General features: G+C 40.4%; 1 protein-coding gene across 8 annotated transcripts in view; it reads left to right on the top strand.

Annotated features, from left to right (window-relative positions):
• Positions 1 to 13512, top strand: part of plekha7b (pleckstrin homology domain containing, family A member 7b) — a 370768-nt gene that overhangs the window by 259300 nt on the left and 97956 nt on the right. For all 8 annotated transcript variants that reach the window (XM_069897806.1, XM_069897811.1, XM_069897802.1 and 5 more), the window contains one exon: positions 2584 to 2684. In XM_069897806.1, coding sequence (XP_069753907.1) covers positions 2584 to 2684 — 101 coding nt within the window. The remainder of the gene's footprint in view (positions 1 to 2583; positions 2685 to 13512) is intronic.

Below are 13512 nucleotides of genomic sequence, written 5' to 3'. Positions count from 1 at the left end.
AGAAACTCCCGCAAATTTGAGGAACAGTACCTCGTATTCCATCTGGGCATCCTCCAACCAGATGGCATTAACATGGACTTCTCTGGTTTTCATTACACCCCCCACTCCCTTTCCCTCTCCTTCCCCAATCCCTATTTTTCCTTTCCTCCAGCTTTCCTGCTCTGTCATGTATTTTTACATTGACTTTGCATGATTTTTATCATTCTGAAAAGTGTCCGACATCTCGGCATTGGTCCTTCACACAGAACTGCACATCTCCATTTCTCTCTGTGATTTTAGACAGCATATTGGCATTCTGTGAACAAAAGGAGCTGGACATGTAACTCAGCATCACCGGCGTCTGCATCTAATGCCACATATAATGTACTGAATTTAATGGCATGTTAGACCCACTTGATTTAAAAAAAAAAGGGCTCAAAAATATTCCCCCAGTTTTGTATGCAAGGTTGAAATTAGGGTGATAATGATGAGTAATGCCGACATTAAAGGTGTCAGTCCCAGCACTGGCCATTGTTGTGTTGAGAAAGTGTCTGGTCCATGAGGGATGTGTCTGGACAAAAAGGTTTTGCTATCAAATGTTACTTTTAATAAAACACAACAATTAATAGAAAGAGTGGGAATAAAGCACATATGCGCACAATATGAAAGAGCATGGGGAAAAATGTGCACAACTTAATAAGACATAAGCACACAATGTATAAACGAGTGTGGGAAAAATACAAACAATTTAATAAGACCTATTGCGCACATTGTATAAAGGAGCGTGGGAATAATGATTTGTGAATCTGGGAGACCTAGCATCAAATCTAGGGTGAGGGTTAGTTTATCAATGTGTGGGCAGCAGGTTAATCATCTCCACTTTCAGGACCCATGCTTTCCACAACCTGTCCCTGTTCTAGCTCTTAGTGGGATCAGTTGTGCATTTTGATATGTCTTGGGGTAAGTTTATTGTCTGCCTAGTGGGTGACCTTATATTTGCACCTTAGGATTAGGGCTATGATTGGGGTTCTGGTTAGGATTAGGCATGGGGTTACTGTCAAGGTTAGGCTTAGCAACTCACAGCCACAGAGAGCAGGACAGTGGGTCTCCGGGGCAGAGTGTGACAGTGAGACACCGGAGAGAGCAGGCAGCTGCTGGGACAGAGTGGGACAGCGGACCGCCAGGATAGAGTAGGACAGTGGGCCATGGGAGAGAGCAGGCAGTTGTAAAGAAAATTACAAATATATGAAGAAAATTAAGATGCACAATGCACTTTGATTTGAATTGGTTTCAGAAAGCCTGCAGTTCACTTTGGACTGCATTCGTTCTGGGAAATTGACAAGGAGGTAAAATGTTGGAATGAGAATGACACCCTCTTTCCCATTCCGAGCTTTTTACACATCATGTGTTCCGGGAAAATGGGAATAATTTCCTGAAACGCAGTGGCTGCGTAAACAACATCTCTCTCTCTTTGCCCCGACCCTCCCTTCCCCTCTGTCTCCTTTCCTCTTTTGCATTCCCAGCGCCACCCTCTCCACCGTTCCTCTCCTGTCCTCTCCATGACCAATTATCACCCTCTGTCTTTTGGCCTGTGCCTAACCCTGCCCTTTCTCCCCAGCCTTTTTATTCAGACGCCTGTCTGCTTTTCACTCACACCCTTAAGAAGGACTAAGGCCTGAAATGCTGGTTATTTACTGTTACCTGCTTTCATCCAGCATTTTTGTGTTTTCACTACAATCGCAGCATCTGCAGACTTTCGTCTTTCATTGAGAAGATTTTATTCCCATCTTTGCATGAGCACATGGATGTATTCACAATTATTACTCAGCAAATTCATGACGTGTATACTGTTATTAATGGCAAAGTATTACAAAACCAATAAATTAAAAAAGCTTTACTCATTCAGCTTAATCATAGTTTATGTTCTCCTCTTTTATCCTTCCTTTTATCACAGGCATTTGCCTGTTTTTTAAAACTCACAAGCCCAAAATGTTGGTTATATAATCTCTGCTGATTTGGATGCTGTAAGACATGCTAAGATCCTCCAGCATTTCTGTGTTTTCACTACAATCACAGCATCTGCAGACTTTCGTGTTTCACTGAGAAGATTTTATTTGTACAAGCACATGAATGCATTTTGAAATGTGTGCTGGCAGGGGGAAAAGAAAATTGCATGTTGGTACTTGCATTTTGTGAATAGGACAGAAATTGCTAAGGAATAACCAAGTTTTAGTTCGCCGTGCTATGATCTTACACAAAAAATATAATAGACTAATGTAGAAAGCTTGTTTAAAAAATGGCCACTATTACATGAATTGGGAACTTATCTATATAGAAAATGCTCGTCATTTGTCTGATTTCAATGTCTTGAGCAGCAAAATTCAAATTGACCTTGACTTCATTACTTGTTTGGCATTTGACTGTGTATTTCATGATGTGACATTAAACTCCTGGGTTATCAGAAGCTAATTGGTGGGAAAATAAACAAGATTTGTGACTTGATCAAAATTTGATAAGAATGATGTACTGTCACCTTTTGTTTGCACTAGTGAATGTGTCCTCCCATGAAACAAGTTTGAATATCATTTATTTTATGTTTCACAGATAGCAGAGAAGAGACCGTGTTGGGCAGCATTCCTTTGCCAAGTTATGTTATCTCGCCTGTTGATCCTGATGATCACATAAGTCGTAAATATGCTTTCAAGGTAGGTGGTTCATAATCAATGGAGATTGTATGGTTAAGTGTTGTATGGTTAAGTGTTTCATGACCATCGCCCAATTTCCCTAAATGTACTAATGGGGTTAAGTCACTTTACCAATGGAATTTGGTTTATCATTGATTCGTCAATGGTGTGAAGCTGCTCTGTGTTACTGTTTGACCACTTCAGAAATTCACCAGTCACCTGTGTATGGGTCAAGGTAAAGCATACTGTGAGGAATATGACCTCCATTTCATTTGTGCTGTCATCATCAACAGATAAAACAATCTAAATGGTTTGGATTAAATTGCTTCCAGGGTATAAGGCTTCTTTAAACAGAGCTCTTAAACTGTTAGGAAGTTAAATGCAATTAATTTTCTTTGGGTTTTTTTTCAGTTGATTGCTCAGTGCAAGTAGACAAACGTTTTCAACAGGTGTAAATTAAAATGAGGATTCAATTACACTCCTGGAGACACAGTATTTGATGATACTTTTGGACCAGAAATATCAACAGTTGTTTTCAGCCCATTGATGCTGTTTTTTGAGTTTCTCTAGCTAGCTTTTTTTTTGCTGTTGAACTTGTACTTTCTCCTTGGCTTCTACATTGAGTTGACATCATTGGGTCTACTTTGAGCTTCAAACCACTGCCTTGTTTGAAATTTTACAATGGTAATTAAGTAGTACACGTTTAAAGATTAAAATTAATACAGTGAGAACACCTTAGCTTACCTAATCACCTTTATATTACATTTCTTTACCTTAAGGACCCATGGAAGCCACCTTTTACAATGTTGAACAAATGTCTCAAATTAAATATGAATAGCACTCATGTTATTGCAAATAAATTAATTCAGTGACTTGAAGCCATATTCTTAGATAATCATCTTCTTACTGATATTTGAAGAGATAAATGAACTATGACAGACGATAAAATGACATTCTGGCCTCTCCTATAAAATGCTATGGCGCATATCACAATACATAACCAGTTCATTATAACCAAGACTTGGTGATTTCTCAGCAAAGTGATAAAAGGGTGGCACAGTTGACAAAGTGGTTAGCACAATGCCTTTTCAGTGCCAGGTATTGGGTCCGGGGTTCGAATCCCGCACTATCTATAATGAGTTTGTATGTTTTCCCCATGTCTGCATGTGTTTTCCCCAGAGTCTCCAGTTTCCTCCCACCATTTCAAATGTACCAGGTTAATTGGGTGTAAATTGGGTGGGATAGACTTGTGGGCCAAAATGGCTTGTTACCATGCTGTATGTCTAAAAAAAAATTTTTAATCTGGCAATTAATGAAATTCTTTTCCTTCTCCTATTTCCCAGATGGTCAAAGTTAGTCATGAAGGTTTCTCTGGCTCTGAATTTCATGTCGCATTTTTCTTTAGTATGTGATCCCTGCATCAGCCTGAGTAGATTCAAGATGGATGGTCCAAGAGCTGCAAGATGGAAGGCAGAACTCTCACTATTCAACAGTGGCATGGTTACTTGTGGGCTGTTGATTTGTCAATGGCGAATCTGCAGTTTCAAAGAGCTCTTTGCTGCTAGATATGACGGTATCTGCTCAAGCTAAAACATCTTGCAAAAGCATAATTCCCAGTTGTGTTATATTGTGGCAATTCCATGTTTCACAGTGAATTTCCCAAAATTATTCTGCATGACAATTTGAGTGGTTACATACAGACATGGCATTATTTTGTTAACTTTATACCTTCAACTGGAAAAAAAATAACAGATCTCTGAATTTTTGAAAGGTAGTGGGGGCTCGAATATTTTGTTTGCCCAATAATTCTTGTTTTAAAGAATTTAGGAAATTGGCATCTACAACCTCTTTAAACTTTTACAAATATCAACTATTCTCTGAAATAAAGAACACATTTAACTTCACTCAGGCCTGGATAATGTTAATTTTTTTTTCTTTCCCATATTCCCTCAATTCTATTTCCTATTTTCAGCAATTGTTAGCTCAAAGGTATTCTGTTCCCTTCATCATCATGTAAATTTCTAATTCACTTATCTAAAAGTTCTCAGTTCCAAACTCTATCAATCTTTATTGAAGATTAAGAGATTTTGATCAGAGTTATTGCAAAAGTTCCCTGCAAGTTTGGCATCACTTACCACACAAGGAGCTCAAAAGTGGGTGTGACATTCCCTATTGAGCCCGACCCAAGACACAGCTGTTCGCCTTCTAATTAGTTCTAAATGTGAATGTTGTGAGCAAACCATGAGGAAACATTTTGCAGCATTGTTTATACTTACCAATTTTAATGAAAATAATTATAAATTGATCAGACTTTTGGAAAAACAACAGCATTGATTAACAATCTCATCTTTTTTCTCGGTACATAGTTACTCTTCCAATTGGTTACCCAGGTAAAACCATAGGATTATTTCAGGATAAGGTCTTTTGATTTTGCTTCACAAAACTATTGCAGTGTCCATTGCATTCTGGCTCTGCTTTGTGGATGGTGAAAGCCCCAGATCTAATTCCATAGAGTAGATTAATTGTGTTCCGATCAGTAATGCTTCAGCTTGCACCATTGCTTGCTGACTCATGCCGAATGTCAGTCTGCCAGTTGATTGCCTACCTTGAGTTGGCTGCTCTTCTGCTTTGTATGCCTCAGCCGCTCAGCTCACAAGTTAATTGAAGCAGAGGGGACGTGTTCAGTGTGCTTTAGTTTAATATCAGCAACCCAGCATTTACCGGGGGTGGATCACTCAGTCAAAGGGCGGCACGGTGGGTGTAGTAGTTAGCACAGTGCCTTTATAGAGTCAGCAATTGGGACTGGATTTCGAATCATGCACTGTCTTTAAGGAATTTGTATGTCCTCCCCGTGTCTGCATGGGTTTTCCCCATGGACTTTGGTTGCCTCCCACCCTTCGAAACGAACTGGGGTTGTAGGCTGATTGGATGTAAATTGGGCAGCATGGACTAGTGGACTGAAATGGCCTGTTACTGCACTGTATGTTTAAATTTAAAATGCAATCATTCATCATCATGTGCTTAAATGGCTTGTTTTTGTGAAGCCATCATAATTCGTAGATACTCTCTGAAATGGAAAATGCTGTAAGAAATGATGTTAAAATAAATAGGCCTTCCAGAGTTGACTGTGGAAGTGGATTTTGACATTATTGTGGTAGCACCTGCAAAGTTAATCTAACATTTTTTTGCTGACAAGTTCCAAATTGTGATGCTTGTTCCATGATGAAATGAGCCAACCTCACACAGAGGAACACTCTCATTCCTTTTGATGACTATCTCAGACTCTAAAGCTATCTTCAACTTTGTCTTGTCCCGTTGGAAGGATAGAGCCACTGAAAGTTCCAGCATAATGGGAGGAGAATAGGTATGGTGGAATTTGAGTCTTCAGCATTGACTCCAGGTAATATTTCAACAAAATTTTATTTGTATTTAGAAAAGCATGAGCTTTTTAGTAGATGCAACATGACTTTGTGAGGGGTGAAGACGATTGATGAGGATAAGGCAGTGGATATTGTCTATATGGGCATACTGGATTAAACTTTGCAATGTCATCATTCAATTTAAAGGACTCCGCTTTATTGTTGTCCTATCCACCACATAAAGATTTGCTCTCTCCATACGAAGCACACTACGAGTGCAAAGTTTGTCTTCTACAGGTTGCAGTCCAGCAGTTGTGTGACTTTTCTTTTAATCAGCATTGTTTCAGACCCTGAATGTCATCAGGACAATGATGGCTACAACCAGCAAGTTAAAAACATCCTAATTTTAGAATGTCAGTTCTTAATCATGTTGAAGTATTGGTAGGTCATGGCATCTTTACCACATGAATAGCAGCTGTCATATTTTACCTTGCCATGCGCTTCTTGCAGGCAATTAGTGATGTGGGATGAAAGCTGCTTTTACCCAGGTAACCTGAACAGAAAACTAACCTCACAGATGATTCAAAAAACAGCCTGTCAGTGGTTACAATCTGTGTTCATGCTCAATTAATCAGATAGATTATCAGGCTTGATAACCTGGAACCAAATTACAGCTGAAGGTGAAGTGCTTTGAGGAGAGCTGATTGGTCATTTTGATTGAGTACTTTGAGAAATTATAGTTTGGTTCATTTATTATCACACTGAACATCTTGTATACATCCAGATTGTATACACTGTTTTCTCTGTACCACAGTGCCCACAAATAATACACACTGCATGAAAATCATATAAATAAAAAAATACCAAAAAATAAACTTGTATAAATATTTCAAATTAATTTACACTTTTCAGTTATAAGAAGTCCAAGGTTAAGGGATACCGTTCATCAATCTCACAGCCTGTGGGAAGAATCTATTTCCCAGCCTGGCAGTCCTGATTTTGAAGCTCCTGTACCTACTCCCTGATGCTAGTTGGTCAAAGATCCTGCGAGATGGATGGTAGGAATCCTCAATAATTCCTGTTCATACATTCCTTTATCTCAGTCCCTGTGTCCTCCATGACCAAACTTCTGACATGCCACTGCTCTTGCTGCTTTTTAATCGACAACTTGGATAAGAAAGCCATAAGCTCTTGCTTTTCATTACTGTGCATAATCTTTCCTGCATTTGACTTCCAAAAATGCATCACTTGCAAATCGGATCACCCATACTGCCTCTTGTCATTGACCTCCAGTTAGGATGAACATCTTTTCACCATTACCTTTTGTTGTCTATTACAAAGCCAGTTCTGTATTCATCTTGGATGCCATGACATATAATCTGGATCAGCCTACCATGAGGGAATTTGTCAAATGCCCATATAGACAATATCCACTGCCTTATCCTCATCAATCATCTTCACCCCTCACAAAGTCATGTTGCATCTACTAAAAAGCTCATGCTTTTCTAAATGCAAATAAAATTTTGTTGAAATACTATAATAATCCATTCTTGTTTGAAAGAAAGTCCAGCTGCACTAGTACCCAAGCAAATTTCTCATGTCCTTCACAAATTTAGCACTTAAAATTCCACTTCTTTATAATGTGAATGAACATTCCTTTTTAGGAACAAGAGTTGACAATCAGCCCTAAATCCTTTTCAGCCGTTGGGTAAAGTGATGGCTGACATTGCACTGTAGCCTTAAACTTTTATTTATTGAAGATGTTAATCAGAATTAAAATTGATAATTGACTTTGCATCACTCAGTCAGAAAGTATTCTCTAACTTGAGTCTGAAAGTCTTGGCTCTAAATGGATTCCAAACTCATTATAGCGTACAGATAAAACATCAAATGTGCACTCCACTGAGAGATTTAGCCATTAAGCATAGTTTTAAGTGTACAGAGGTGGTGAACGCTTCCACCAGCGTTGTCTCCGCTCCATCCTCAACATCCATTGGAGCGCTTTCATCCCTAACGTCGAAGTACTCGAGATGGCAGAGGTCGACAGCATCGAGTCCACGCTGCTGAAGATCCAGCTGTGCTGGATGGGTCACGTCTCCAGAATGGAGGACCATCGCCTTCCCAAGATCGTGTTATATGGCGAGCTCTCCACTGGCCACCGTGACAGAGGTGCACCAAAGAAAAGGTACAAGGACTGCCTAAAGAAATCTCTTGGTGCCTGCCACATTGACCACCGCCAGTGGGCTGATAACGCCTCAAACCGTGCATCTTGGCGCCTCACAGTTTGGCGGGCAGCAACCTCCTTTGAAGAAGACCGCAGAGCCCACCTCACTGACAAAAGGCAAAGGAGGAAAAACCCAACACCCAACCCCAACCAACCAATTTTCCCCTGCAACCGCTGCAACCGTGTCTGCCTGTCCCGCATCGGACTTGTCAGCCACAAACGAGCCTGCAGCTGACGTGGTCTTTTTTACCCCCTCCATAAATCTTCGTCCGCGAAGCCAAGCCAAAGAAGAAGTGTACAGAATTTTATAGCTTTGGCCTGTTTATACTATTTGCCATTTTTCCAAATGAAAAAGTTGCATCTTCTGTAACCAACCTTGATTGGGAAAACAAAATAGAAAGTGTGATTCTAAGCTTTCCTCAAATTCCATGCAAAATGCAGGATACTTAAATAGTAAAAGTGAAATAATAATTACATAATTGTATTAGCTGGTGAAACAAACACATCTTTTATGATGAATAAACAGCACTTTTATAAGTTTGCAGTATTTATAAATTTATGGTGTAAATTGAGATGAGTTGAGTATATGTGCTTCATACGTGTGAAGATAAATATGTGTGTAATTAGCACGCTTGTCCAATAGTGCTCAAATTTTAGTTCCAGTATGTGCTTTGGTTGTTATTGTTGTATTCAAATTTATTGGATGGGATTCAGATATCCAATTGAATTGAATGAAGGACATTTTTGAAATGGAAGGAAGGCAGTTTCTATCCCTCACCCCCCCCCCCCCCCCCACTTTGTCTTGGTCAAAGGAAAATTCTGTAGCTTGATTTCCCATTGTAGCTCTTGCCCTGAAGCTACCCAGCCTAATGCACTTCAGATCAATATAATTTTGGAAGCCTCTGAATCTCCCTTATCAAGGTAGAGGTGCCAGACTAATGGAGCCCCTTGATGTGCTTTATGGGCAAGCGAAAGTGAACAATTTTGTGTATTGATGTACATGACAGAAAATGAACCTTGATTTGTGCGGTGATGTGCTCCATTTGCTAGCATGTAGCCTATTCGGCTTTGTCTGACGCCGGGTTCGTGCAATGTCATTAAACATTAGTAACACTGGTGTATTGACCATCCTGTCTCGTCATTCCTGTAATTCAGTCCCAAAGGTTTTTTTGGGCTAGTTTGCAGGGCCCTGACTGCCCTTATAACTACAGTCGATGACATTGAAATCAGTTGCCCAGTCCTAGAGTTGTTCCCCAATTCTGCTAGCAATGCTGTTTGAACCATGTGAACAGAGTTGATGCTCATTCTGTATCTCGCTTAATAGGTTGATCCTTTTTTATGAAATGGCTTCAACTGATGCATGAGTTTTCTGCTCATTGTGACAAAATGGTGAAAAGAAAATGATTGGCACTTCTGAAATGGTCTTAATCACCATCTTCTTTGGCTTGGCTTCGCGGACGAAGATTTATGGAGGGGGTAAAAAGTCCACGTCAGCTGCAGACTCGTTTGTGGCTGACAAGTCCGATGCGGGACAGGCAGACACGATTGCAGCGGTTGCAGGGGAAAATTGGTTGGTTGGGGATGGGTGTTGGGTTTTTCCTCCTTTGCCTTTTGTCAGTGAGGTAGGCTCTGCGGTCTTCTTCAAAGGAGGTTGCTGCCCGCCAAACTGTGAGGCGCCAAGATGCACGGTTTGAGGCGATATCAGCCCACTGGCGGTGGTCAATGTGGCAGGCACCAAGAGATTTCTTTAGGCAGTCCTTGTACCTTTTCTTTGGTGCACCTCTGTCACGGTGGCCAGTGGAGAGCTCGCCATATAACACGATCTTGGGAAGGCGATGGTCCTCCATTCTGGAGACGTGACCCATCCAGCGCAGCTGGATCTTCAGCAGCGTGGACTCGATGCTGTCGACCTCTGCCATCTCGAGTACTTCGACGTTAGGGATGTAAGCGCTCCAATGGATGTTGAGGATGGAGCGGAGACAACGCTGGTGGAAGCGTTCTAGGAGCCGTAGGTGGTGCCGGTAGAGGACCCATGATTCGGAGCCGAACAGGAGTGTGGGTATGACAACGGCTCTGTATACGCTTATCTTTGTGAGGTTTTTCAGTTGGTTGTTTTTCCAGACTCTTTTGTGTAGTCTTCCAAAGGCGCTATTTGCCTTGGCGAGTCTGTTGTCTATCTCATTGTCGATCCTTGCATCTGATGAAATGGTGCAGCCGAGATAGGTAAACTGGTTGACCGTTTTGAGTTTTGTGTGCCCGATGGAGATGTGGGGGGGCTGGTAATCATGGTGGGGAGCTGGCTGATGGAGGACCTCAGTTTTCTTCAGGCTGACTTCCAGGCCAAACATTTTGGCAGTTTCCGCAAAGCAGGACGTCAAGCGCTGAAGAGCTGGCTCTGAATGGGCAACTAAAGCGGCATCGTCTGCAAAGATCACCATATGAGGTATATAAATATCCTGTGTAAAAAGTGCATGCAGTCTGCATGAACCCCTTCTAATCTCCTTTTATAGTTTTATGAAGGTATCTGTACCCAATGTTCAGAAGAACATTGGACACAAATGATATTCCTTTAGAGGACTTGATCAGCAGTTTTACCCAGTTTAAGTGATTGTTTTGGATCTCGCTGGCCTGATTAAGCAGATTTCATTGTTGCTCAAACTGCCCATTGTGTTTGTAATGACAGAGATAATAATGACTTTCTTTCTCATCAGCAATATTTTTCCAAAGGTTATTCAGGGAAATAATTTAATTAAACCAAGTTTGCAGATGTTGTTAAACATTGAAGTCTGAAGCAGTTGAATCCATTTGGAACTTGTAAAGCTGTAACTGTGGAAGGTAAATTTCACATTTGTAATCTGCAATTTGGGTCATAAACTATTTGCTGTAGTCTTTGTAATAAGTAATCATACATGGGTTAACATAATTTTTAAATGAATAAATTGATTCAGGGCAGGAGCAGCTGAGACAGAGTCTGCTGTCTGCGTCTGTGAGTGACAGAATGGCCATCAGTTCATATTAACAGTTAAACTTGTTGAGATTAGTTTTGGCTGCATGGTTGCAGGTTAATTATAATTTCTTGGAAAGGGGCAACTGAGTTTTGATGCATTTCTGGCTCAACTGTGAAGCAAGGTGGAAGCAAACTATTTCAATCATTATTATCGACCCTATGGAACTAAATGTACAGAATGAAATTGGAACGGTCGAGATAACTGCTGGTCAACTACGGAATTAGAAAATGAATAGGACCATGTGCTTTATTGATAAGAATATGAATATACTGAATTGTTTTTATACAACATTGTGATTTGCTTTGCATATCCGAGTGAACACTTATCCTTCAGTAACAATAATATGACAAAGCTGTGTGTAGAATCTATGGTGTTGATGAGGCAGGAAAGAGACTTTGAACATTTCAAATTAGTTTGAATTTGTACCCAAGGACAAGATACTTTAGCCTCAGTTGTTATCAACAAGTTTTTCAGTTTAGATGTGACTGGAATATTTTTTTTTAAAAAAACCTCTCTCTCCCCTGCTTTAAGATACAGACTATGGTCAGGTTTAAGTTTATTTGTCACAAAATACCACGTAAATGAGAAAGGGTCCTTCTGCGAGCAGATCAATCGGTTATATCTAGTATTTCATTCAGTCGTGTAAAGAGCATAATTTACAGCATATAGGATTACTATGAGAAGGAAGATTAATTAGCATTGAGAACAGCATTAGAGCATTGTTATGGGGTTCATTTAGGAGCCTGATGGATGCAGGGAAGAAGCTGTCTTTAAGTCTGTTTTTGTGTTCTTCACACTCTTGAGCTTTCTCCTCGCTGGATGGAGGAAAACAAGGTTGTGTCATAGGTGTGATGGGTCTTTTGGTGTGTTAATTACCTTTCCTTGGAAGAAGGATGGAAGAAGATGTAGATGGAGTCTGTGGGGGTGAGGGGGGTTTATGTGATGTTCTGAGCTGCATTCACTACCTTCTGTAGTTTCTTCCGATCTTGAGCAAAACTGTTCATAAACAACGTGGTGATGTATCTAGCAAGTATTTTTCCAATATGCACCTATAGAAATTGTTGAGGTAGAGTGGGGAAAGGCCACACTTCCTTAGAATGTAGAGGCATTATTGCACTTTTTTGATTGTTGCTCCAATATGCTTGTCCCGGGTCAGGTCTTTTGATAGCTTTATTCCAAAAAAACTTACCAAAGTTATGCCTTGACCATTGTTAATCTAGACAGGAGCATGGACTCTGCCCCCTAGCTTGAAGTAAATGATAATCTTTACTCTTATTCATGTTGAGAGAATGGTTGTTATCTTGGCACCATGCCACTAGACTGTCAATCTATTGGCTGTATTGGGTGCATAGGGACTGAGTGCTCATCCTTGAGGAGCTAAAGGATTGAGTGTGGTTGTGGAGAAGATGTTGGCCATCTTCACTGTTTGTGGTCTGTTGGACAGGAAGTGAAAGACGCAGTTACAGAGGGGGGCATTGAAGCCAAGATCCCAAGGTATGAGTTTTCTTGAGACTATGGATAGAAGGCGGAGCAGTAATCTATGAACGGTAGCCTAATATCCTTGACATCCAGATATTCAAAGGCTGATGGAGAGAGAAAGAGATCTTGACATCTAGGTGTTCTAAGACTGCTAGGAGATGGTATCCACTGTGGATCTGTTTGTCTAGTGGGCAATTTGAAGTGGGTGAAAGCTAGCTGGTAGTTTAGAATTGATTTGAGTTGTATTTGTATCTATCTTCTCAAAGCATCTCATGATGGTGAATGTCAAAGCCACTGGCTGGTAGTCTTTCAATGCTGTTAATGAAGTTTTCTTCAGTACTGGTATGGTGGTGAGCTTCTTGAAGCAAGTGGGGACTTTGGGAGAGCTTGTACACGTTTTATTCAGTGGCCAATATTAACTCCACATTTCACTTATTGTCCCTTTTTTCACCCCATGGGACTCGAAGAGAGTTGTGGGTGGCTAATTATTGATGGAGGGCAATAGTCAACACTGAGCTTATCCTCATTCCTTGTAAAGAAATGATCAGGTTGCTGTTTGAGTTTACTGCACTTGTTTTTTAAAATAGCTGCTGTTTTGTTCAATACTTTCCGACCCAACATGAGTGGACCCTTAAAAGGCCTTAGCTTCAACCGATTGATTTTACAACATTTATCTGTCAACATTTAATGGAAACGAACATCAATTTCGACGAAACCATTTATAAGTTGGCCAAATAGGCTTCAAATATTGAGCTGTAACTTGCATGTTTCTCAACTAA

This window comes from Narcine bancroftii, chromosome 1, assembly GCF_036971445.1.
Source record: "Narcine bancroftii isolate sNarBan1 chromosome 1, sNarBan1.hap1, whole genome shotgun sequence".
Classification (NCBI taxonomy): domain Eukaryota; kingdom Metazoa; phylum Chordata; class Chondrichthyes; order Torpediniformes; family Narcinidae; genus Narcine; species Narcine bancroftii.
This window is presented reverse-complemented; position numbering and strand designations above follow the sequence as displayed.